Source organism: Hakea prostrata, chromosome 5, assembly GCF_041222555.1.
Source record: "Hakea prostrata isolate BN-2017 chromosome 5, UWA_Hpros_2, whole genome shotgun sequence".
NCBI lineage: Eukaryota > Viridiplantae > Streptophyta > Magnoliopsida > Proteales > Proteaceae > Hakea > Hakea prostrata.
Genome location: NC_142604.1, coordinates 13,391,236 through 13,418,137, shown reverse-complemented (window position 1 = coordinate 13,418,137; position 26,902 = coordinate 13,391,236). Strand labels below are relative to the sequence as shown.

Sequence of the window (26,902 nt, the reverse complement as noted above, 5' to 3'; positions counted from 1 at the left end):
TGCTGTTCTTATGGACCGAGGGCTTGTGCAGTTCATATTCAAATGTTGGCTCAGCTTTTCCTGCTGGAACCAGACGAAAGTTAAAAGAAGAGGACCATCAAAAACAGGAAGCTGTAATCATATTTGAAGCTTGTAGGCCAGCATTTGAATTTGGAGATTCAAATCTTGGTGATCTGCATTTATACAGTTCAACGAGTATCTCCAAAAATACAGAAGAAAAAAAAGCTTCTTTCAGTGGGTAGCTTTAGCTGTTGCTCAATGAAGAAAATTTGTTTTCGAGGACTCCAAATTGGCATGGTTGTGCGACAAACATGTGAAATCCCTCACCTTTAACACTAGGTCACACAAATATTAGGACCATGGGAGGATGCCACATGAAAGAGAGATAAGGTGTTGGGTTATAAATTGGGGTTGGTGTGAGTAAAGTATGCCGGTTATGTGCAGTTACATCGTTGGTTGACGAGTATTTACTCTCCAACAGCTCTGTTGTCTCCCATGAAACTTCTATGAAAGAAATGGTTTGAGAGTGAAATCTGCAATCATTTGAGAAGCCCTTAATTATGAGAATCAAAAGATCTATGTGATATAGATCCTAGAATCTCATAAACTATCATCATACAGATATACATATATCCTGCCAAATGCTGCAATCTTCACAACTCATGAAGCTTCTGGTACTTCAATCATCCTGACTGCAAAAGAGCAAACACAATGCAGAAGACCATTGCACAATGCTCTTCTGCTACCATTGCTGGTCTGTTTCACCTCTCAGGTAATTCAGAAAACCATTGCAGCACTGCCCATTAAACAATGCCCGCAGTAGTAGTCTCTGGAGATTCAATCATAGATACGGGAACAACTATTTACCCTCACTGACTAAGTGCAATTTCGTTCCCTATGGCAAAGATTTTATGGGAGAATTAGGGAAAGAATGAGAAATCATCCTTATCCTTATCACGCCTAATAGGGAGGAATCCCAACTGTTAGGTTTAGCAATGGAAAGGTCCCCTCTGACTTCATAGGTTTTCTTTCCATCTCATCCATGTTCAGTTTCCATATCACTGGAGCATTTTAACAATCTAAGAACTAATTTCCAGCTGATGGATTAGGGATTAAGGAGCAGCTGCCAGCATATTTAGACCCCACTCTCAACCTGACCGACCTCCTCATTGGCATAAACTTAGCCTCAGGTGCAAGAGGTTATGATCCTCTCACATCCAATATAGAGGAACAAAGCTCACAGTCACTGTACATAGTTATGAATACTCAAGGCATGCAAATGCATCCCTTCATATACTCTGATTCTGTTTTTTAATTCTGTTTATGATCAGACAGCCATGAATTTATGGCAGCAGTTAAAGCTATTTGAAGAGTACATAGAGAAGGTGAAGAGTGGGATTGGTGAGGAGAGAAGCAAGAACATTATACCAGAGAGTCTAAAATGAATCAGCTGATAAGTGTTTTTCACAGGATTTGATGAGGCAAATAAAGGATGCTGTGGCACTGGAAAAATAGAAGCATCAACAGTACTATGTGACAGAAATCCAATTATATGTACAAATAACTCCAAGTACATATTCTGGGACAGTTTCCTTCCCACAGAGAGAGCTTACAAGGTCATCCTTGCTCCAATCCTCAACTACCAGAACAGCATCTTCTGAAGAACATCCCTGATGCTCCGCCATTTCATAATCTCTATTTCACCAAGCATCTCAGAAAAAAATGGTCACCCCTTAACTCAAAGATATCCAAGTCCCAATTTTCTATCCTCCATCCTCCATTTTGTGTTTTCAAATTATATCGTTGACATGTTTAACATAATCAGGTTGAGGACATGAGGCAGTCCAGTAAACACTGATCAATCGAAAATGAATAATGAATCCAGCAGGTTGACAACACCCTCATTCTACGAGCACAGTATAATCAATAAGGCAACCGTCTATGCCACAGTATATAAATTAGCATCAGTTGTTAGCATACAACAAAGAATGCCATTGATTGGATCATTATAATCACTAGCTTGGATACTTTTCAATCCAAATGCCCCTTAAAAAGGTCATTCTACTTGGGGAGATATGTAACTCAAGAATCACTACCTACAAGACATCCAATTCAAGTAAGAAGTAGTGCCTAAAGAGTGCCTATTTATGTTTGGATCTACTGAGCTACCGGGGAAAAACCAGATGCTCCAGACATTAGTGACAATACGATTTCCATCAAGATATTTGCGTTCACACAAGACCCTACTCAGAAAACTAGAACACATGTATAAGTATTAACTCAGATGGGCTTAATCTTCAGAATTAACAAGAACCTGCATATTCAGGTTTCTGATTATAGCTATTCAAGGCAGAGATAAGACTGACTCCAAACAATACTAAGTAATAGAACTGGGTACAACAAGCCTTTGTAGACCCAACAGTGCTACCAAACATGCAACCAAAGCATGTTGAACTGAACTGAGTACCAGGAAATGCTTGACCAACGACCATCATTTTTTTTCTGGGCCAGAACTTTGAGACACAGATGACATCATGCATATCTTGTTTTCCTATCTCAGTTGCATCTTGGGTTATCACATCTCTCATTAAAATGTTCAAAGCCACTAAAAAATAGCAGCAGCGGCAGATAAGCACCAATTAAAATTTTCTTCTCAATGACTCTTAAGTTTACCATTTATAAAGAAATGCAATCAACAGGGAAGAGAAATTGATAGAACAAAATGAAAAAGGAACTACTTAAATTACTCATTCTCACATCAACTTTTTCTCTAGAAAGCTCAAACAGGAGAAGTGTTGGCTAAAGCCAAAAGAGAGAAGGAGAAGAAAGAAAGAAAAAAAAAACAATTAAGTGCATCCAGTATATTTCTTTTCACTATAGCAGAGGCTACAAGTGACACCATAGAGTTGTCGCCATAGAACTCAACAGGTCCCTTGTTCAACAGCACATTAGGAACTTACGCCACAAAAGAACCAGGAAAGCAGCCAACGTAATCAAATAGATGCCCAAAGTTAGGCTCTGGTTCCTTGTGGAGATTAGCATCATTCTCTACATCTTATGCCGGGAAAGGGCACAATGACATTCTCGATTTGCATAGGATGTTATACACCCCCCCCCCCTTGGAACTAGCAAGTTCCCTCTCTTTCTTAGTGTTTTTTTTTTGGGGGGGAAAGGGGTGGGGGGGAGGAAGAATAAGATGGGGCGTGATTGGAGAACAGAAAGATGAAGTATAAGATTGTGTAAGATACTGGTCAATCAGGTGTTTCAAGTCATTCATACAATGATACTAACATTTCTGAATTAACCCTCTAATAAATCTCAGCAATTAAGAATGAAATTGATACAAAAAAAAAATTATAAAACCAGGCTGTCAAGATCATTTAATCATAAAGAAATGAATACAACTATTTCAGCAAATGAACCTGAAACTTAACCTTATATAAGGTATTCAAGGTTTAAGCCTGCAAAAGCTAAAAGGATTTATATGAAAACCTACAGCATTCCCTCTTCCTGAGCCATTTGTGATACAGGAAGATTTTAGTTGTGAACCTACACATTACTCTGTTTAAAGACCCTTTTTTCATACTAAACTACTGGAGTGCTTTGAAAAAGTGGGCAACTAAAAAAAGACCAAAATTAATACAGACTAATACCAAGGAATTGGCTGATGAGGATGGAACTTCCAAGAGCAATTGCTATAAGGGAAGAAGCCCATGTTAGTTTTTCCGTAATTCTAGGGACCCTTTGTTTCAGGGCCTGACTACAAGAACACAAAAACATGGTATAACTTCCCATGGCTAACACAGTTCCAAGCAAGAACATACCTAGAAAAGCTGCACCAGCCACACGTGAGGGAAGCGCCAATGCAGGCAACACCATTAACAGTGCATCAGGTTGCAGCCCGTGGACTACACCTGTAGCAAAAGTTGCAACCCCAATTTTCTTTTTCCCAGTTATTGGCATTTCCAGAGATTCAAGGACATTAACATCATACTCCCCATTCTCAAGAGTGACAGAAGCAGGGACTTCTGATGCTTCCTTGATTCCCATGGCACCAATGATCAGTAGAGTTATGCCAACTACTACTGTACCCCATGTGCGAAAAATTTCAATGTGAAGACGGTCCTTCAGTAGTAAAAAAAGCAAGCCAAAAATGACCTGGCCTGCATCATGACCACAACCCCATAGAGCTCCCATAGCAGCACTCTCCAACCATGTACGCCCAATGGAGAGTGGAGCCAAAGCAGCAAGGTGATCCGGCCCCGATAATGTGTGTAAGCAACCAGCAAAGAAACCAGTCCAAGCACTACTTAGCAGTTCAGCCCGAAAAAGTCTTCCTCCTACTGCAGCAACAGTAGCAGAGCCCCCAGTTTTAGCAGCAGTTTGCACAGTGGCATAGGCCAGAGGAGTAAGAACTGGATGAATTAAGAACACTATCAGAGCTGACAACAGCATAAACGCTCCAACAGAGATTTTCTGGATCAATTTGACAATAGATAAATCATATGAGAATTATCAATCTTGAAGGAGAAAACCAAAGAAACTGAATGACTGTAGGCCAATGTCTCTACATAGAATGTATGCGCTTCATCAAAAGTATTGAGTATGTAAAACTTGGAAACTTTTGGCATGCATATGGGAAACCAAAGAAACTGAAATGACCGTAGTCCAATGTCTCTACATAGAACGTATGTGCTTCATCAAAAGTATTCAGCATGTAAAGCTTGGAAACTTTTGGCATGCATATGGGAAAAAAAAGAAACTGAAGTGACTGTAGTCGAATGTCTCTACATAGAACGTATGTGCTTCATCAAAAGTATTCAGCATGTAAAGCTTGGAAACTTTTGGCATGCATATGGGAATCCTTTTAACTGTAGCAGATAGGAGACAGAAAGCTGGAGTAAAATGCCAAGCATTTCTTCAGTACCAAACACTGTTTCTCAAGCTTGACAAGCATAATCATCCATCAAAAGTATCCCAAAGAGTTAAATATACCAGACATCAACTACCAAACCAGTTGATGAGGAAATTTATGTTTTGATTGTTCATTAAAGCCAATTGGATCAGTGTTGGAGATCAGGAATGTTGTCTTACAGGAAATTAGCTATTTCGGTCACTTGACAAGCATAATATTGGACACTTACAGCTTCTCTGTTTTCCATAATATTAGTTCCATTGAGAAGTTGTTAAGTTGGATATCCAAGCAAGATCAATTCTTGTAATTCCATGAGTTGCAGTGGAAGTATAATGACCAATATACCGGTAGAGCATCAATCTCTATGATGTGAACAGCAAAAAGAGGCCCAGCAGAAGCCACATGACCCCTCTATGGCTATTTTTGTCCTTTTTGGTTTTTCCCTTCTCATTGGTTGAGTAATCAGTTGGGTTTCTAATCTGATTACAGAATCCTAATTAAGTTCTTATTGTAGTCAGGGTTGTCTAATCTAGTAAGGAGTCCAAGTCAAAGTCAGTTGGACCTTTTGAATTTGATTCTAATTTGGGGTCTTGTAAAGGCTATATATTCTCATGCCTACCAAATAAATCAGTTTTGATGAATAAAATTTTGAGAATATTACAGCCAAGGAGGTATTGGCAGGGTTCCTTTGAGAAGAACCCTGCAGTTGTCTTTTCAGACTTCTCAATTCAGTTCTGCAAATTCTAGCATTCATCTTCAGCTTTCAACCAACAAATCCAGCAATCATCTTCAACCTTATATTTGCAAATTTCAACTCAGATCAGTTCCAGGTAAGTCCAGCACCCTTACAACCCATTGCAGCCCTCCCTTACCCAGTTCTGCTCCTGCACAAGACAGAATCCCCACCCCCTGCTTCTGTAAACCACCTAGGTCCCCTCCCCTACCCTGCGCAGACCCCTAACCCCCTTCCCACCCTTCTATGATTCTCCTAGACCTAATCCAAACCTTTCCATCCCCAGCCATAACCCCTATAACCCTTACCCAACCTCTCGGCTTCTCTGCTTCTTGTGGCAGATCAGAAAAGAAAGAAAGGATAAGAAAAGAAAGAAAGAAAGAAGAGGAAAGAAAAGGATTTGGAAAGGTTCTCAAAGATCCACCCAAGAATTCCCCATGTGACCAACCCTTCAACTATTTCCTTCTCACCCATAAGGTTTTGGAAAGACCCCTAATCCTCTCAGACCCCTTGGATCACCAAAATTTACCCAAGTAGAGATCCCATGGCCTATCAAAACCAACCAACCAACCCAAACCCAAAACCCTAAATTCACCCAAGACCCAGAAAAATCTGAAATTTCATACGCCCACTACTCCTTCGTTTTCATCACTCTGACAAAATCAGAGTGGTGGAAATTTTTAGTTCTTACTATTTAGGAAAAGGATGGCCAAGCTTTGGCTACTTTTGCAAGATAATGCTTTCCAGTTTCCCCCCAAGGTTATTGTAATGGTTGCAAAGTACGGCGATCCCCTTGAATAATCGAATTGGAATAGAACAATAACAAGCCTTCTCCCAACTAAACAGGGTTGGTACAGGGATTCTTGCTTTCTAATCAGATCTGTTTGAGGCCATACTAGATACAAGGCCTAAGGTATGCACATCCTTTCTCACAACTTTTTTAAAAGATTATCTTAGGTCTGCCCCTTGTTCTTCTAATTTGTTCAATCTGGATTAAATCACTTCTCCGTACAAGTTCATTTAAGGGTCGCCACTAAATGTGGTCATGCCACCTCAATTGAACTTCTCATAGCTTATCATTTGTTGGAGCTACATTGAATGAGAATAGGAAAGGAAATTGTATCCCTAAACCCTAAACCTCAATAATCGGATTGGAATAAAGGGGGAAATCTTCTGCAAGAATTTTAATTTCTGCCTTTGGCCCATGGAAGTGGTTATTCCTTTATACTTTTCAAGGTCTGGTTGGAGAATTAGAAGAGAAGAAGACAGGTGAGGCAAATAGAAAACATGGCAGCAGGGAACATTTTAGTAGAAATAAGCCTTGTGTTGGATTCTGTGCATGTTGGGTCTTTAGTCCAACAAGTTTTCCTTGTAATAGAATGTATCAAAGTTATTGATAAGAGGTAGGCATACAGGAATTAGTTATTAGATATTCTAGTTAGCTACTTTGTTTTTAATGTGATCAAAATTCTTTATTTAGGTTGGAATAGGTTTCTATGAGTCCAGACCTGCTTTAACATGCTTTAGTCGGTAAAGTCTAGAGTGAGTTTAAAGGTACAGGAAAAAGCAATTGAGTCTCATATTGCATGTTTAGAACAACTCAGAATTTGAAGAAAATGGTCAAAAACCAAATAAGACATCTAGAGAATGGAAAGAATAAAAAAAAAACAAAATACAGGATTTAAACATTTAGATCTGAAAATATGGGATCACAAAAATGGCAATATCCTAATAAAAGTGTGGAACTACAACATATATGCCAGCAATCAAAGTTCAAAGCAACTAAAACATCCAACAAAATGCATTTAACTTTTGAGTGATGTTAGGTAATCCCATTACCACTGTCTTTGCTAGAAGAGATCAATCACATTACTCAAGAAGACCCACCTTAGAAAGGAGAAAGGGGGAGGGGTCAAAGAAAAAACCAGATTAAGATATGAGTGTGATGCAGGACCAGCAGCAGCTCTGCAGAATTCCAAATTTGCTCCCATATGAATTTATTTGTGGACATCAAGTGGCTGAAGGGTTCAATGAAATAAATCCAGAGTGGATATCTCTGGTAGCAGCCAAGGTGGACACCGAAGCTGAAAAACTGGTAGACTCCAGATCTACACCTATCTTCATTATCAATCAAAGCATCTCCTGAAAGATAGTGGATCTCCAGTTCACTAATCTTCAATATCCATCAAGCATCTCATCCTCTCCCTTATTCCCCCTCCCCACTTTTAAACCTCTCTCAGACCTGTACTCTTGAAACTGCAAATGACTGTTCAACTTTTAGCATCTGCACCTCCCGTCTTTCTACTCATGGCCTCAATAAAGAACAGGTCACGAACAACATGATCCCTCTTGCATTGTCTCCACATTGATCCTACCAGAATCCTTTCCTGGATTCTCCATTATTTTGATATCAAAGCTAAGTCTGGTGAAGAGAATAACCCTCAAACGACAGGAGCAAATTCGGTTACTGTGAAATATATTCTTTACTCCATACAAGCTTTATCCACTTGAAGGCTAGCCTTGGAACAAATTCCAAGAGTAGTTGGACAATGCGCATATACCAGTAAACCATTTGGAGACTCAGTTGACTAACTTAGAGCTATGGAACAACACTGAATGTGATGCCACTGTTGTCCTGTACAGGCAAAACAAGAGACCACTAGCCCTTAGGTACAGATTGCAGACTTAACCAAAGAAGTCCTTACTAGAGCAAATTTAGATGAAGTCAAGAATGATGAAACAACTGTTGAAAAATACAGCCATCTTAGCGAACCGAGTTTGTAGACTAAATGATCGGCTCTCTTCTTGAAGTGACCAATCCTACCAGTCAAATTTGCGTCGAAGCATCCTTGGTTCTCCTCTTGAAGTGACCAATTCTACCAGTCAAATTTGTGTTGATAGTATCCTTGAGACATTGGCTGTCAATGAAATCCCACAACTTCAGGAGGCTGAACCTGAAAGTGACGACCTACTCCTTCTGAAAGTTTGACACTTGTGGAAGCATAGCATGGCACGAGTTGACTTTTCAGTTTAGCATATGCAACAAGGGAACAAAACATGTTTACTGCATTCACTATAGTTCTTTTGGCACTCACAGGCAGATTGGAGATATTAAAGATGCAAGCCCTAATAGAATAAGAACCACATTCTAGGCCTTCTTAAGCTTAATGTAAATCTGGGACCAGTTTCACCAAAGAAGATGGGACTTGATGCTGAACTGTTGGCAGCCCCAGCCAAGCCTTCTCAGACAATCAAGCACCCCATAACATACCAGCTTAGGCCCAGGCCTAGGTCATATGAGCCCCCAGGCTACATGTGCAGCCCAGCCAAATTAGCCAAGGCAAGACCTAGCATGATCTTGCTAGGCCTAGTCTGCATGAAGCTTCTATAAGAGCCGATGAGTGGCCTAATTATTTATTTGGTCCCTTGATGTCATCTCTGTTAAATATCTAGGTAGGTATTTGCTTCCATATTCCTAACATTATTGCCTTCCCTTATCAGTCTTGTTTGTAGCTTGTATATCTAGGAACAGTTTTAAAAATCATAGGGTCAGTTTTTCTATGCATGGGATTTAGTTGCTAGGTGTTGGGGATTCCATCTAGCTTTGGAATTTCAGAAGTCCTTTTTAATTCAAGTTTACGTATCCAAGGAACTAATAATTTCCCTTATCTATATGATGAAAATCATGCGGGCCTGTTTTCAACATCCAGAATCTCCAGAAAAGAAAATCCTTTTTGTGAGACCCTACGGGCCAGTAAACTGCGGAACTCCAGTTCCACAACCTAGCTATATACTTCTATTCTTTATTCTTCCGCAGTTTTACCATATCAGATGAAGAAGAATTATAAATACCTCAAAATAACATACAAACACAGAAACCATCCACTCACAGTTCAAACTACAATTCTCTGTTCAGAAAAGGTTTAGCTTCATACAACAGAAGAAGATTTCAACTAAGCCGATGATTCCCACATTTCATGAGAGTAACAATCCCACAACATTTGGTGGATGCCTGAGTTCTCGTCAGTCTTGGAAATTGGATCAGGAGGATGAAGTAGATCATTCCCATCTAATGCCCTTCAGGTTGGGCTGGGCTTTTCAAAACCCTGACCCTGACATATAGGATCTGGCCGGGCCCGGCTTAGTTAGGCACTTAACCCTGACTCTGACCTTGACCCAAAAACCCAATGCATAATTCTATACTTGTGTCCTACTTTTACCAAAAATAACCTACAAAGTGATATTGGCTGGGCCACCTTAACAAAACACTCAACCATTAATGGCCCCACCCTTAGGGTCATAATTTTGAATTTAAACCCTGTTTGGGCTCAGGGTGGGCCAGGACGGCTATCAGGGCCAAACTCGCACCCCTAAATGCAGTAATAAAAGGCATTGCAATAGCCAATAGTACAAATGGAGCAACAATAAGATCCATATATTATAATTTGTTTTGATAATTCCTACAGAATACATGTTCATAGTTATGCATGAGCTGAAATCATAATTCGGAAAAAAAATCATCAAGACATGTCTCGACAGAAACATAAACTTTACATGCAGAAAGGTCATGTGGCTTGAAGGTAAACGTACCCAATTTTGCATCAGTGACACAGTTATGTGCACAAAAGTATCACAAACAAGTTTAACTGCACAACACAAACTGGGCCTACAGAATAACTAAGATTTGGCTACCAAATTTTCAGAAATACAACTACATAGGAGAGGCAACAGAAGAGGGTATCTGAAATTGGAGAACTGCATCGAAATAGCAATTTTTAAAGTCTGAAACCACTTCCACTCAACTTACCAAAAAGAAAGCCTAAAGCAAACAAATCCTCTGGAAAAAGTAACTACAGAAATTACTAGGAATGGGTTAATACAAAATACATCTCTAAGTAAACCAAGTAAGGCAGAAAAGATGGTTGCTAAATCGTGCTTCTCAAAACTGCTGAAAGTTCTAGGAGTTGAATCTTGAGGCCACTGAAATTCAAGAGGACTTCCCCTTTAGTAGGCACCCAATCATATCCTCTTAGTCAATTGAAAGATGAATGGGAAAAGTAATCACAAATAATTTTGAGTCTAGGAAAAGCATAAAAAGAAAAGTTTCCCTTGATTGACTCCAAGGCCCTCTAATTCCAGCTGGAACAGGTCTTCAAACTGATTCATATCCAAATTATAAAGCAAATATCTTCATGTCTTACCTGGGCCAAAATATAAGAAAATGCTCCTAAAGTTAGGAACCGAAAGAACAATCCTAAAACCAACGTCTTTATGAAAGTACAACTTGTGCAGATGGACTACCAAATCTAGATCTCCTGACCAGATATGGAAGGCCATCTGCAATGATGTTAGTTCTAGATTTTAGCTCTTATTCCCCCCCAAGACCCTTAGCTGATACCCGAGGAACAGGCATATCATTGTTAACTGGGGTTTAGATAGTTCTTTGTTAGCTTCTCCTCCGCTCTAGTAGCCAGGTTCCCCCTCCCCTTTCAGGGTGTTTGTAGTCTCTTTCCCTTCGGGGTTTTTATAATATATTTTTACTCACCCGGAAAGCACCATCTTTACAAAGTAGCCTAAATATGGGAATCCAGTTTATAATTTACTAAAAAGTGTCCAGTAATCTCAACAAATTAGATACATACACTTGACCAGGAAAGCTAGTTACCTCCAAACTCAAGGAAATTTTCCTTTTTGTAGGGAAAATTTTTTATTTTTATTTTTTAATCATGTTCTGGGAGTAAGTCTAAGAATTTACCATATGTGGGTCTACATGCAAGCACTGGTTTTTAGACTTTGGCCTTAAATATTGGTTCCTTATATGCTATCTTCTGCACAATCTCATTCCACTACCAACAAAATCTCTGTGTTACCAGTAGAAAAAGAAAGTGTTACGCAATCAAGTGCTAGGATCTAGAATTTTGCTTCTTATGTTTCTACAGCCCTTTTTTGTGTGCAACTAGATATAAATTTGCAATAGTATATAGTGAAGTTCTCTCCTCAGGGCACATATTTTAACCTAAAGAGCTCCTTTCTGGTGTAAAAAGGGTGAGTGGGGAGTTGAACCACTTAATAGAAATATTAGCTAAAAAATTAAAATTAAGAGCAGTAACGCTAAAACGAAAAAATGTGAAGTAGGGGGAAGACAATGCAAACAAGAGAGAAAATAAGATCCACACAGTATGAAGAGAAGGAGACACATGGCCAACAGCTTGCTAAGTTCACATCTTAAACATTCCAAGGCATCAAAACAATTTCTAGATAACTCCAATAGCTAGGACCCATCATCTGCAACTAATATCCTTAAAAACTTATAATCCAGGAAGAGACCAACTGATTAAAAGCCTAAAAATCAAGCAAAAACAAAATAAAAAGATCACTACGTCCCTATTCAAGGATTCCTTCTGCTATTTTGATATTACATTTATGTAAAGATGATTAGACAATTGGTGCAGACGGAGAAAAGTATCATAAGCCAACAAAAGAAAATTTTCATCCAAGAAAAAGGAGATATACGGGTTTTGGATTCAGACATACTTTCTGCCGCTTTGCATCTTCATCTGCAGTCGGGTCAAGAAAAGGAGTCTTGGGTGAAACCTGAGCAGGGACGGACAAATCCAGAGCCTTCTTAGAACACTGAACGAATAATCTAGACGAAAAACAAGAAGAAGATGGTGGGTTTTCCGCCTGCTTGTAGAAAAATGTTCCCACGTGTCTGAGTTCAGCACAAGGAACCGACTGAAATTTGAATCTTCTATCATTAAATGAAGCAGTTTGAGAAAGAAAAGCGTGACCCTTCAAAAGGTTTTTAGAAGGTATAGGAGCAGAATAAATAAGCTTCTCCATGGCCCTCCTCCTCTGCAAATTTCAAACCTGAACAGAGCTTGAAAGATGGAGATTTAGGCTGATCGAAAAAGACGAACTTTCAATCACATACCAAACCAATGAATCGTGTGAGATCTGACTTTGATTTGGAATAACTATAACAGGGCGAAGAGGGTCAACATCGATGGCTTCCTCTCTCTCATGGGTTCAACATTTCAAACGAAAAAAATGGTCAGACAACGGTAGTGGTTGAGCTTGTAATGGCTGCTTCAATTGCAGAAAAAGGAAAAAGTATTAATGAAGTAAAATCGTAAATGAGACCTAATAGAAGGAAGGCTTGGATTTCAATTTAATGTCCAAAGGGTCCCGTTCAACAGTACAAGCTTCTGGATTTTGACTGTTCCTTCTAAAAGTCAGAAGGTGTGATAAATAAACAAACAAGTCTCAGGAAAACTCACAACAATGGTGATTGATCACAATGAGATGACACGTTAAAACCCACAACAATGGTGAGAGCACCAGTAACGATCGTGCTTTTATCTTCACCAAACTTGCAACTAAATCTGTCTTAAATGTCTTCTCCCTAATACCTTTTCAGCCATATACAATTAGTGGTGGCGACCAAAACAAGTTGAAGCTTTGAAATCTCCACCTTTTCTCAAGTAATTGCTTTTTAAAGACCAAAAAAAATTGAAGCTTTAAAATCTCCACCTTTTTTCAACTAATTGCTTTTTAAGTATTCTTTGATGTGATCCAATTAAAGGTGTTGTGGTTGCAAAAATAGATTTTTTTTTTTTTTTTTGGGGGGGGGGTAAACATGGAGATTTTGGACCGCCCATGGAGGAGTTTGGCGGACACGTGCCTTCGTAGAGGAGTATTGATCAGCGCCTGATCGGGAGGTAATAATGTGCATCCCCATTAGAGGTTTTGAACTCTCTTCTATGTGGTTGTTAAACCGTGAGTTGAACACAATGTTTCCCGTGATGGGAAGGTAATCCAGACTCTTCATATAGACGTCCAATAAATAGAAAGATGAGTCTCGTAAGTTCAAATGAGGGGAGGGGGAAAGGAAAGATGTGAGCAATGATGACTTAAAGCCTCCTTGGTGTTAAAATCTTTATATAAAAAGATGCCACCTATCGTGTCCAACTACATAAGTTGGTTTATATTCTATCATTATTCGAAAATGCCATCCAATATAATTTTGCCAGTTTGGAACATAAGTTTATTGCCACATCAAATAGACATCCAAATGCATAAATATAATCTCTTATGTATATCTAATATTTCACAATCTTGACGTGTTTAGAATTACTATGGAATTTGTCCAATATCATCATCAATGAAATGGAGAAAGTGTTACATAAAATTGGATAAAGAACTTCTGCTCAAGATTATTCGCATTCAACGTTCAAGGTGCTTACTTTTTTTTTTTTGGTAAACCACATTTCATTCAACTGAAACAATAGGAAATATATCCGAGCTACAAAGCCTGGAAATCCAGGTAGTGGAATAGGCCAGTCAAACCTCCCCGATGAGGAGACAGCCTTCCGTGCTAGAGAGTCAGCTACACTGTTAATCTCCCTTGGAGAGAAAAGAAATTTACAACCTACAAATTTTCCAGCTAAGTTCAAGGTGCTTACAAATGCTAATGCAATCAAAGGTAAAAATGTTCCTGTGCAAAAAGAAGGTTGATATCATCCAATGCAGCCCATATGGTCAACCTGAAATCAGTATCCGTAGCAATCTTTTCCACCTATCAAATTGACAAACCTACATGCCCCAATATCCAGTTAATCAGATCAAAACACCAGTTAACGAAAAAGATTGGGAAAGTAGGAAATCAATAGAGAAGTCGAGTGAAACAAATGACTATTGAAACCATAGGGCTATATCATAACAGGGAATAAAACCACCACATTAGGAGAATTCCCTCAATCCCAACTCTTATTCAATTCTTTTCCCTACATTAGCATCATTGTGACCCTAGTCAAATTGGAACTACACTACATATCAAGCTCTTGATGTATGAAGCCAACCTCTTTGAGCATTATACTTTGCAAACTTGTTTGGGAATGAATTTAACAGTTAAAACAATGCTCAGGTTTAACTGTTTAAGCCACCAAGGAGTGAACCAGAAGAAAATTACATGGTTTGCAGCACGAACAAAATTCATGTTGTGCTATGAAAGGTAGGAACAACCCCGTGAAATGAAAGAACCATAAACATAAGCTGAATATATGAGGTCCAATTTTGTCAAGAAAGTCAGTAGGAGTGGCAATGTGGAAAAATATAAAAACTATTACTGTGAACTTCAAACATATAGAACATGCTAATATAAAACATGGAAGCTATACAATAACCAGTTCAAAAGACACTACACAAATAACTATAGCAGTACTAATAACTAAACCTTTAATTTCCCACTACAAAACAAGATTTCCCTTCATCAAACCTAACATACCCAAGGCAAGCAACAAAACTGCATCCTTTCTCCATTACTATAACCAGAAAAGCAGAGGGCCTATATACATATAAGGACAAAAGGGAGTAATAAGGGAAGTGTGAAGGCAATCAACGAAGCTTATTCTGAGCAACAGCATGGCATAACTCTTCTTCATAGAACAGGACCCTATTAGAAGCCACAGACTTGCATAGAGGCTTTGGCAAGCCTGGAGGAACCATGCACCTTGAAGGAAATGTTGACTCCTGGAAAAGAACAGCAGCAATTTGTCGCATCTCAGCCACATTGAGACGAGAAGGAGGTCGGGGACCATGTCTTGGTGCTTTGGGGGTGTGAGGACTTCGAACCAAAATACCCTTCCCATCTTGCTTACTGTGAATGAAGATACATAATCAACATATGAAACCAAGAATTGCATAAAATAACTGGACAAAAGTTTTGGATTTCCTAATATAAACTTGTGGATGTTCTATATTTATGTTACCAACCTTATAAAAGGCCAATGTTCTGTAGGAAGAGGAGTCTTTGTTCTCAACATTTCCTGGCGAGACCGATCAGGAGTTGTGTAATTGAAGTGGGATTGTCTAGCAAGCAATACCTGTTTGAAAAATCCAACAATCATTTCAATTTTTTAATGATAGATATAAATGAATTAAAGATGGAGAAATCATATTACCAAGTTTCTTCTGAAGGGCAGAGAGAGAGAAGAGAGGAACTTACAGCTTTCCTTACTCTCTGGGAAACATGGAAAACTGCTCTCAGCTGGTCATGGTGCAAGTGGCAAAGGATTTTAACCTCAAAAAGCGCAAAATTTGATAAATTAGTGACCTTGAAAAGCTTTTAAGTACAAGTAACGTTTAGCTAAAGCTATGAGATCTTATATCAAACAACCGAAGTGCAAAAACAGTTTTTCCAAATATAACTTTATCCTACATGTGTATAAAAACAAACAGTGGGGGTCCCAAATGTACCCAATCCAAAAGGCCATTGCATTATCAGTGTACATAGAGGGCAAATGTATGCAGCCTCCCCCTATTCAAAGGACGCTGTTTCCAGAATATGAATCTCTGATCAAGAGATTCAGCAGCACGTCTGTACTTGATGTGTGTCAAGCAAGACATTCATGTCTCACAAACATAGAAATGAGGCAACAACAAATAGTGAAGTAGAAAGGCATGGTGTGTATTGGGTGTTCCATATCCCCTAGTTTAATTTAAAATCCTATAGTTCATGCAGTTTATACTTCGAGTTTGAACTTCTCGACCAGAAAATTGAATGGAAAGAGCAGATGACCTCTTAAATAAATTGGTCAAGCAAGACAGTGAAATTAAATAAGACAGAGAAGATAAATATCGGAAGCAATAAACATCAATGAATTCACATTAAAAAAGAGGTACAAAAGGAATTCAAAACAAGCATTTAAAAGAGAAAATGAAAATCTGAATCTCACTGAATTTCTTCAAACTGGATAATATTAGTAAAAGGACATAATTTTAATTTTGACTACATAACTGTACAAGAGGAATATAACCATGATCTGAAAAGAAAATGTGAAAAACTAAATTAACTAAACTCCACGATACAGTAGTGATGTGGATAAAACAGCACCGAACCGGGTTTAACATGGTCCAGTCATTGATTCCGGGAGCGGTTCAAGCGTGGTCGGGACCGTTCCAAGGTTTAAACCCATCAGTTACGCAGAAGAGAAGGATCTTTACAATTGTGAAGATGAGCGTGATCCAGTAGGATTCAGGGCTTGTGATCCATGTTATAGAAGGTAGCTACCATTAATACGAGATGGGCGCGTGCTAAGTAAGAAAACCACTCTTACCATTGAAAGAGGGATAAAGCCCTAAGATCGAACGGCCACCAAGAGAAGGCACAAGAAAGATTAGAAGGAAACCCTATATAAATCATAAGCTTAGGCACAATTGAGGTATCTGAATTGTTAAGTAAGCCCTAAATAAATCATAAGCTAAGGCACAATTGATGTATCTGATTCCCTCATTGACGTTTTCAATCAAAGCTAGCGAGAGCTCTATGGTGCTTCATTACTGACTTAAGGTGGCCACCTGACCATGCGGTCAGGTCATTAATCAAGGATGGAGGGTCATTAATCAAGGATGGAGGATCAGTTTACACATCAAGGTTAGCAGCTAACCGGCAACAAAAAGTACAGAAATAAATGAAAGCTAAGAAGCAACATAGTAAACCTTACTCATGAAGAGGCTGAATGGAATAGCACATATGATCGAAAAGACAACCAAAAACCAATAGAACTTGCAAAATCAGAAAATAAATTTTCGAAATAAACTAAAGATTGATCTTCACACAGACAAAAATAGATGTCTTCAAAAACCCAAAATAAAGATACACAAATAAACATTAACAAGAACCAACAATAAGCGGAATTGATTAAACCACATGAAAGGAAATCAGGAACTGATAGTCAAGGCGTATAAGACTAAAGCACAAGTATTTAGTAGTGGGAAAAGATAACAGAACCAATTTTAATCTACTGTAAAAAGGAGTAAAAGCATGACGTTTAAGAAATACCAGAATATCCATTGGCAAAGATTCAAGCGCCGATTCTGATTCACAATCATCTGCTCGGGGAGTCTTGGGTGAGATTGGCAATATGTTCTTTTTTATTAGATCAAGCGGTCCTCCTATTGGACGGAAACTGATCCTTTCCGGCGACAACATTGGAGGGCTTTGAACGGCAGAGTTGTTTTGAAGACCTAAATCACTTTCCGGTTCCTTCGAATCCAGCACAACGACTCTTTTCTTGCCAATATCTGTGAAGGACTTGGCAGATGTCGCTTTGCTGTAACGAAGCTGAGCAAGTGCTCCAGGCCTTAGATACTTATGGGATGAGTTCCTCATTCGCCTCTTCTGTTTCGGAGTCATGGATCCATTATCCTTCGGAGAAACTTTTCCCATGCTATTCCTTTAATTTCTCTTAGCTTTCGCCCCTCAGAAACAACGCCTTTATACCTCTGACAAAGCTTCAATCCTAGTACCAATCAAAATAAAACCTGAAGCAGATAAGTTTAAGGATATCCATCAAACTATAACTGAAATGTTTCAGTTTCTTAGACTGAAACCGCTCTTCACAAATCATAAATCAAAGAAACAAGAAATACTCAAAACTTACAATAAAGCAGCTTTCAGAAAGCACAATCCATCACTCTGCCTCCTCCCCTGCTGCCAAAAACCGGGATTACCATCAAAAACCCTAATAAAAACCTCATGTTGAAAACTCATCCCAAAACAGAAATAAATGAACTCGAACTGTGACCACGATAAAAAGAGCAAGGAAGAAACACAGAAATGATCAAAAAATGAAGGAAACAGAGAAAAATACGAACCTTAGCGGAGAAGTAAATGAAGAACAACCCGCAAAAAAACTGAAATACTCGATAAACCAGAGCAGAACGAGAGAAGACTACGGAAATGAAAGCGAGTGGGACTGGAAAAGAGGGAAATCGCCAAGTGAGGGACCCGGCTTTCTAGGGTTTGCTGCTTTTGAAATTCTTGCGGTTGCCCGCCAAATTTTTCAAGGAACAGTTGTAAGAAAAACAAAAACCCTAAATTATATAAATAGAGCAAGTATGTATGTTAATTAGCAAAGCCTACGTGGCGTGCATCCATCGGTTTTACTGCTCAAAAAGAATGGTGATTAAATTCTCAATCTCTCAGGACGAGTCAATCGGACGGCGTAGACATCACTGATGGGACAAATAGATGGAGGGAGATAGATTAGCTTAAAGACAGAGTTTTATTTTTTACATTTTTTATCTAGTTTTTAATTTTAAAAAGGAAAAAGGGTTTTGGAGGGAAACCCAATATTGGAATCTTTTTTGCCCTGACCCTATATTGCCCTCATACATTCCTAAATTGGTCCACCCATTGCGTGAGTTTCGCTTCAATTTCGCGGTCACTAGCTGTCCTTCTCAGAAACAAAAAAAATATATATATATAATCTCCGATGAGCCTTCTATCTGGGGTGGACACTGGACAGGACCTGCACGTGGACCACGTGGTAAATTAATTTGGATTTTTGAATAATAACCAGGGGTATTCCAGTCAATCAACAGCTGGACTTGATTTGATTTGGATAACCTGACTCAGTGAGACCACATCAGCAGTTACGAGTGAGGAAGTTAATGCACGAAAGGACAAATTAAACCTCGAAACGTAAGAGAGAGCGGCATTCACGAAAGTCATAAAGGAGGGTGTTTTTGTCCAGTAAACTTTTGGTCGTGCAATCACCAGATTTCATTTCAGGAGCGTAGGGTACTTAAGACGGTGACAAAATAGAAGGGATCCGAGGCGAATCATCATTTCTAATTACTCTGACACTTCAGCGTCATCTACTCATCAGAAATAGATTCCAATCTAACGATACAGAAGAAGCACCTCACGTGATGTAACATAGGATTCCTGCATATGATCCAAACGAAATCATGGACGTAAGCGCACCGACGAAAATATTAAATGTTGGGGGTAAATATGAATTTTTATTTTTTTTTTAGATAAATTTGATCACGACCGTTTAAATAAGCAATTACGGTTAAGAACTCCGGTAACCTTCTGGCGCCCCTCGTGTGCAAGGCTTAACTTATGGTTAATTACAAGTGGGAAAGCATTGGATTCCACCTGCACATGATCCAATTAAACTGTACACCGCACGTGGCACACGATGACCGATGCGTAACTATGCTAACCGAGAAATTCCTCCCAATCCAGTCGCAATTCTCGTAACTGGGTCGTGGGTCGGTTAAAGTATCTAACTTCCGGGTCATGGGTTAGATTAGAACCGGCTGATTGACGGGTTGTTCCGCCTGACTAAACCCGGGTCCACTGATAATAAAACCAAAAGAACCGTGATACAGTTGCTAGCAAGCCTTCTAGAAGTCTTTTATTGGCAAGGGACTTTAAGAGACGTCCTGTATCTAGGATTGATCACCGGTAAAGAATGAGTGAAATTCAATGGAAAGAGTTATCAAGATGTAGCATACTAATTGAGTCAAATTGATAAGGGGGAATGTTGTTGGAGATACTTTAATCTTGATGTGCTAAGCCTTCTAGAGTCTTTTATGAGCGGGTTAATAGAATTGCATGAGGATTTCACCGGTAAAAGAAGAAGAAAAAAGAGTTGCACACTAGCACTAAGAGTTTATAAGGGGGAATGTTGTTGGAGCTACTCTTGTGGTTGAGTTTGATGACTAATAAATTCCGACAGTTTTCTAGAGGAAGGAGACTTCCTCAATTAAGATTTTGCAGGTATATATGACCATAATGTATAATTCATTTGCATAAAGAAGCAAACACCTCTGTGTCCACTGCTATTTTGTTGAACTGTTTTATTTATTTTTTATTTATGTAGACACATAAAATTATGGTTGTATCAAAAATAGTTTATGGTATTTCTTGCTTTAAGAATATAAATAATTTTAAAAAAGTTGAAAATTCTTTGATGGAATTGTCATGTTTGTAATATAAGTTAAAATTCATGAAAATGTATGTTTTCAAAAACATTATTGTATCTTGATACATCAACAAATTGGTTATTGCACTTGTTTTTTTTCAAGTAAAAGTTGAGTAAATAATGGGTTTAAGTGAAGTAGTTTTAGAGATGGATACTCACGGGATTTGACATCATAAACATAAAACATAGAGCAAATTGCACTAGCAAACTGGCATTCCAAAAAGGAGGCCTTAAAGCACTGACATCCTATTTTATGTTTAAAAAATACAGAGACTCCAAAATTAGATTTTCATTGGATATATTTATCTAATTTATCACTGAAAACAGTTAAATCACTGTTTATTATAAAGATGCTTTTGGAATTGAAATAAAATGAACAGTTATTTAATTGTTTTCAGTGATAAATTTGACAGATATATCTAATGGAAATTCAATTTTGGGATTTGATTTTTAAATATAAAGTAAGATGTCAGTGCTTTAAAGCTTTCATTTTGGGGTGTCAGTACCATATGCTCTAACAAATATGCTAAACCCTATTGCATATCATTTTAGGATAATCAGTGTTGTCCCTGAGCTAAAAAAAATTACTAATTTATTATTATTATTATTTTTTAAATTACTAACCCAATCTTAAACTTTGCATGTAATAACGAATACCCCCTTAACCTCCATTAGTTAAGGCTGTGTTTGGCACCGTTTTCCTTTTTAATTATTACTTAAAAATTTATTTTCGGCTGTGTTTGAGACTATTTATAGGAACTATTTCTGTTGTAAAAATAGAAAGTTGTTTTTAATTTTTGGTTTTCAACTCTTTTTGCGGAAACCCACGTAATATTATGAAGGGTAAAATTGTAAATGTAAAAAATTACTGTTTTCTGACTTAAAAGAATCTCAGTCGGCGGTTCCTCAACAGTCAACACCGTGCGGGGTCTCCATGTGGGAAGCTTGGAGCTGAGGCCTTGCGAAGGGAGAAGTGTTGAGCTGAACCTGAAGCAACGTCAGCAGAAGACAGTCAGAGAGTTATGGCGCTAAGCGTTTGTGCAACATCTAGATTTCAAAGTTTATTGAAGACCACAGTTATCCAGTCCATAAGCTCTCAGAGTTTTCATGCACTCGATCGAAACATGTCCAATGAGAAGAGCAGCCATTGCCCATTTTAGTGGACCAAATATAAAGATAGCACAATTGAAGCATTTCACAAGGAAGATCTGGGCTTCTCTTCCTGAGCCATTGAAAGAGTTTCCTTGGAGGAAACAAGAGGATCAGGTGCTGCAGCACTTGCTGATACTTGGAGAGAAGGCATTGAAATGGTCTTTGATATTAACAGTGTTCATTTATATGCTCTTATCAGATGTTATACTTGGTTGATGACAACTCTCGGTCTTTTCATTGGCCGCACGATGGTTGACTACTTCTTTAAGAGACTTCTCAGGTATTGTTTCAAAGGAACAAGGAAGAAGTTTTGAGATGGCACCTTCTAGGCATTGGTTCTTTCTTCTATTTGTTAAAATTGTCTCTATGGTTCTTACCCACGTTGGGAACCGCGGGTTGATGCTGGTTCCTTGGTTATGGAGAAAATTACTATAGGAACAATGGAACATGACCCTGTTAATGTAAATGTTTTGCACCAAAATATTTTAAAGCCAACAACGTTGATGGTTGAATGGGATCCACATATATCCTCTGTAATTCTTTTATCTACAATTCCCTGTAATTCCTCGTAGGATTGTGCCACATAACATTTAAGTAATCCAAAGGTTACCCAACAAACTAGATTTTGAATTTTATTTAAACCCACCCATAAATTTGAATTTTATTTAAATTCTAGTTTGTTGGGTAACCTTTGGATTACTTAAATGCCACGTGGCACAATCCTACGAGGAATTATAAGGAATTGTAGGTAAAGGAATTACAGAGGATGTGGATCCGGTTGAATGGCACATTCGGTTCTCGGCCTTTCCACGGTGGTCGTCTTGGTCATCTCGTGGTTCAGAATGGTCTTGTGATTTTCCAAAAGGAATTAATGATTTAAAAGATGGATGAAGAAAGAATATATTCATCATTCTTATAAAATATTTCATAAAATATTTTCAATTATGCTCTTTTTTTATCAATTATCATTCTCAATTACGAGAATTATTCATTATTTTAAATTGTTTGGCATCTGTTATGTGTTATCAGTTTTGTTTTTATTTAAAGTAATAGAAAAGCCTTCAAAATCCATAACAGACTTTTGTTTATTATAGATTATGGTGAGAATTTCATTCTCTTCATTTATGCAAAGTTTTATTTAAAATTTATAATTAAGATGAGGGTAAAATAGTCAATACATATTCACTTATAAAAAAAATCATATTTGAATAATTGAACCTGTAAATTTAAAATGAGGTGCATGGAGGTATTTACATAATTTACCATCAGGAGGGTATTTGAGTAATTTAACATTCAAATTTGTATTGAGGGTAATATGGTCATTTTACTCATGACATATCAGAATCTTGGATGGAATGTTAGGAGTGTGCAATTTTTAATTTCGAGAGTGTATAATTTGTAATATAGGGCAGTAAAGTATGCAACCTACACTATAAGCCCCACTAAAGCGTGCAACCTGTAAAAAACTCAAGAAAAAAAATACAATCTTCGAAAATAAGCTCTAAGATGCCCAATATCACCAATGATGGGCTAGACCACTGTTGATGGACTTCTAGCTAGCTCCAAGACAAGCCATTCTAGCCCCTTGTGATCTGTTTCCAAACACAATTGAGGGTGTCAAAAAAACCTATTGACCTGGCTTGGCCCAAGCCCACCCTAAGCTCAGCCCAATCTCAGCCCGATTTTTTCAACCCGAAGGGCGTGACTTGGGTTACAAAATAATCAACCCTAACAAGGTCGGTTTGGGTTGGCCTTTGGGCCAACCTAGCCCAACTCAACACAACCCTATGTTAGTGTAATTTAGTTATTAACACAAGCACAAAAATAAAATTAGTGCAGTGTTAAAGGTAGTATTTTCAAAATTCCACTACTAGTGAAGGTTGAAGGACCGATTCTACTAGATTGAAGGTTAAAATTAGGCTTAGTTAGGGCCATCCTGATTTTATTAGGGTTAATCCGGGCAGGCTAGTTAGATTGGGCCTTGTCAGGGTCAAGTTAGGGTTGGTGATTCTTAAACCCTAACAAGGTTGGGTAAGGTTTGAGTTTCAGTTTTAGCCTCTACGGTTGGGTTAGGTTTCTAGGTAGGCCTGACCCAACCCAACCCCCGTTAACACCCTAAACACAGTTTCCTAGGGCTTTATATAGGGCATGTAACATTTTTTTGGAACAAGTGATTTTAATTATTGGGGAGGGGACATTACGTAACATACCATCAGGCATAATCGAACCCATAACCTCTTCACTAAGAAGTGTTAATTTTGCCAACCGAGTAACCCTACAATAGTAAGGCATCTAGAGTTTGGACATTAGGGATTTAGATCTAAGGCCTCCTCCGTCAACAGATATTGGAAGATCTAAGGCTCGAAGAGGCAACAATGATATTCCTATCAAGATTTCTGATGACTAAGCCCAAACCCATACTATTTCCTACTCGAGTCATCTGAGTTTTCTTTATCCCACCCCCTAGGTGGAGGGTCCAACTTGGCCCATTTGCTGATGGGGAGTTTTGAGTCGTGAAGTGAGCCTGAAGAGGAGACCTAGGTGCCTGAGGGATTTGCATTCCAAAATTCCTCGTGGGCCTGGGTAGCTCTAGTTGCCACTTCAACTGGGTCCCACAATCTCCTCTTGAATGCCTGGTCATTCCGCACTAAAAGGGGAATTTTATCAGGTCCATTTCTTTGTCATAAATGGACTATCCATTTCCTTCTCGATGAAGCACACATGTCTATATGATTTCTTACACGAGGCATCGGAGTTTGCTTTATCCCACCCCTAGGTGGAGGGTCCAACTTGGCCCATTTGCTTATGAGGAATTTTGAGTGGTGAAGTGGGCCTGAAGAGGAGACTTGGGTGCCCGATGGATTTGCATTCCAAAATTCCTGGTGGGCTTCAACTAGGTCCCACAATTTCCTCTTGAATGCCAAGTGGCCAAGTCATTATGAGCTAAAAGGGAAATTTTATCAGGAAATGGACTATTTATTTCCTATTGAATGAATGACACATGTCCATCAATCACATTGAATTAAAATTAAAAAAAATTATGTCTTATAAATATTACCTCAACATTTGGCTTTGCCGAGGTCTCCTCCCAAAAAGGAAAAGTCTCATGATATGTATAAATTCCATTGCCGGGAATTGAACCCGGGTCTCCTGGGTGAAAGCCAGATATCCTAACCACTGGACGACAATGGATGAATTGATAGTTGATGAAAAATGTTAAAATTTTGGACTTAAATTTCTTCAAACTCATCAGTCCGCTTTGATACATGTTGGTTTGTAAAAAAATGGGTCTTCATCAATATTAAAATCTACTATGGTTAAATTGAAAGATTCCTTTTACCTATCCAGATTCTTCACAAGATGAGGCCAGCACAACCACATAAATTACAAAAAGAAACCCAACTTCCCTAGGGGAGGTCTTGGGTTCGTACCCACTCGGCGGCATTAATATAAAGCTCCCCCCTGAGGAAGTAAATCGTGGTGCGCGCAAGCTGGCCCGGATGAACCTCAGTTAAAAAAAAAAAAAAAACTTTTAATTTTGAACACAATTCACACTCCAAAGTTTTTTTTCTTCTTTTCCCCTAAACTAGGTTTTGGCCTTAAATAGGAATTTAAATTAAGGGCTTATTCAAGCAGCTCCAAGATCATTTATTTTTGTGTTGCTAACAAAATGGGAAAGAATTCCCAATTGGACAAATCTTCCCATTTCCTACCTTTTCTACGGCCAACTTTTTCTTTTTTCTCCTTCCTTGTGGGAAATGATGTTCTCTCAGGCTAGCTTAGGGCCTGTTTGGTTACTTGAGTCTGTAGATTTCAAAAATTTAGAGATTTCAAATCTACAGACTTCAAATCTCTAGAGTCATGGTTCGTAAAATTAACTGTTTGGTTAGTTTGAATTTTTGGAATGAAATTTCTAGATTTATTTGAAAAAAATATTTATTGAATTATGGTTCAAATCTTTAACGCTTTGATAGTATGGGTGAAATCTCTGGATTTCACCTCATACCCATAAATCTACAGATTCACGTTTTTAGTGTAAAAATGTGAATCTCTAGATTTCATGAATCTAGGGATTCACACAACCAAACAGGTAAAAATCTCCCATTTGTGAATCCAGAGATTTGAAATCTCTAGATTCGCGTAACCAAACAGGCCCTTAAGCACATCTCGATTACATCCTCATAGGATAGCTATATATTATATTATTATATAAACGCATGTATTATTCTTTCGTGGCAAATATTTTTCTTGACAATTATGTCATGTTTTTCTTCAAATATCATATACTATGTAATAACTTTCTTGTCTCACAAAATTGTTGGTACCATATTTTTTCTTTTTCTCAAATTGATAAAATCAAATAGAAAAGTGAATTCTTACCTACGATCATATTAATGATAAAAGATATTTCGGAATTTTCTCTCAAAGTCTTTGAAGTGATTTTCTCCTCTTAAAATTGCTTTGTATGTTTTGTTTTCAAAATTTTCTAATAATGAGTGTGATAATTTGGAAAATTCTATCGAATCTTTTTTTTTTCTTTTCCTTTTTTCAAGTCATGTTTCCCACTTAAAATCCCTCTTCATTTTTTTTTTCCCTTCTAATTTTACTAATAATTGTTATATGATATTTCGGGATTTTGTGTGAAATCTTCTTTCAAGTAATTTTTCTCTAACAATTTATTTCCATGTTTTGTTTTTTAATTTTTATAATATATATTCTTTATCTTTTTCCCTTTTTCTTTCTGAAATCTAGAGACCTTCAGTATTAATTTGATTCCATGAAATACATGGAAAAACAAGTAGAGTACCGAAACTTGATCAAGTAAATTAATTAGTGTATAATTAAATGTCCTTCTTCCCACCTACAGTGACTTATTATAGTTATAGAATTATTAGAAAGTAAATATTTCAATTTTATAATTTCACAGAGTGCGAAAAAAGAAGGATAAATTTTTCCTTATTTAGAAAAAAGAAACTATTCACTGAAAACCTTCAAACATTTAAGAATCCATACCATCTTTACTCTACTTTTCTTCTTTTCTCTTCTTTTCTCTTCTCTGTCGACTATTTTACTGAAGCTTCACAGCAAAATCCATAATCTGAAAGAGGAGTTAGGAAAGTCAGGATAATTGAAACCTGAAAGAAGAAGGTGCGTGAAAACTTGTGACAATGGGTTCTAGTAACAGCCGTTTCAGTGCTCGACCTTCTCGCCCCCGTGTTAACCGCTTCAATGACAAATTATTATCATTTCTCTACATTGGCTTCACTTCTTACGACCTAGTTGAAGCGATCACAACATCGTTTTTTCAAGTTGTTATTTGTT

The 26,902-nt window shown here is 37.9% G+C and overlaps 3 protein-coding genes and 1 non-coding gene across 9 annotated transcripts; 1 reads left to right on the top strand and 3 right to left on the bottom strand.

Annotated features, from left to right (window-relative positions):
• Positions 1–590: 590 nt before the first annotated feature.
• Positions 591–1,445, top strand: LOC149015276 (GDSL esterase/lipase At3g43550-like). The gene is given in 3 exon segments (XM_089156511.1): positions 591–847; positions 850–932; positions 1,332–1,445. Coding segments are annotated over 3 exon segments (234 nt in total). The 5' UTR covers positions 591–810.
• A 1,909-nt stretch (positions 1,446–3,354) lies between these two features.
• On the bottom strand, positions 3,355–13,090 carry LOC149015275 (chloroplast protein FOR GROWTH AND FERTILITY 2-like). The gene is made up of 2 exons (XM_089155062.1): positions 12,183–13,090; positions 3,355–4,476 (listed from the first exon to the last, which is right to left on the bottom strand). The coding sequence occupies exons 1-2, from the start codon at positions 12,489–12,491 to the stop codon at positions 3,637–3,639; spliced, it is 1,149 nt and encodes a 382-aa protein (XP_089011188.1). The 5' UTR covers positions 12,492–13,090; the 3' UTR covers positions 3,355–3,636.
• Positions 13,091–14,426: 1,336 nt separating this feature from the next.
• FBS4 (F-box family protein) lies at positions 14,427–18,476 on the bottom strand. Of its 6 annotated transcripts, none has more exons than XM_089157147.1 (6): positions 18,306–18,476; positions 18,092–18,172; positions 17,491–17,972; positions 15,655–15,729; positions 15,423–15,532; positions 14,432–15,306 (listed from the first exon to the last, which is right to left on the bottom strand). In XM_089157147.1, exons 3-6 carry the CDS (start codon positions 17,875–17,877, stop codon positions 15,045–15,047), a joined length of 834 nt encoding a protein of 277 aa, XP_089013273.1. In that variant the 5' UTR covers positions 17,878–17,972; positions 18,092–18,172; positions 18,306–18,476; the 3' UTR covers positions 14,432–15,044. The 6 variants fall into 6 exon arrangements, with proteins under 6 accessions (XP_089013275.1, XP_089013273.1, XP_089013272.1 ...); XM_089157146.1 differs by having other exon boundaries at positions 18,092–18,141; XM_089157148.1 differs by having other exon boundaries at positions 17,491–17,950; positions 18,092–18,141.
• Positions 18,477–24,700: 6,224 nt separating this feature from the next.
• On the bottom strand, positions 24,701–24,772 carry TRNAE-UUC (transfer RNA glutamic acid (anticodon UUC)). The gene has a single exon. It is a non-coding gene; the product is annotated as a tRNA-Glu (tRNA).
• Between the last annotated feature and the right edge of the window lie 2,130 nt (positions 24,773–26,902).

Excerpts from the sequence above, each read along its gene's own strand:
- LOC149015275 (XM_089155062.1), bottom strand. The coding sequence starts at position 12,491 with ATGGAGAAGCTTATTTATTCTGCTCCTATACCTTCTAAAAACCTTTTG. Across the intron at positions 4,477-12,182 it reads AAGATGCAAAGCGGCAGAAA|AAAATCTCTGTTGGAGCGTT; the intron begins GTATGTCTGAAT and ends AAATTGATCCAG.
- FBS4 (XM_089157147.1), bottom strand. The coding sequence starts at position 17,877 with ATGGGAAAAGTTTCTCCGAAGGATAATGGATCCATGACTCCGAAACAG. Across the intron at positions 15,533-15,654 it reads CCCAGAGAGTAAGGAAAGCT|GTATTGCTTGCTAGACAATC; the intron begins GTAAGTTCCTCT and ends TTTTTCAAACAG. Across the intron at positions 15,307-15,422 it reads GAACATTGGCCTTTTATAAG|TAAGCAAGATGGGAAGGGTA; the intron begins GTTGGTAACATA and ends CTTCATTCACAG.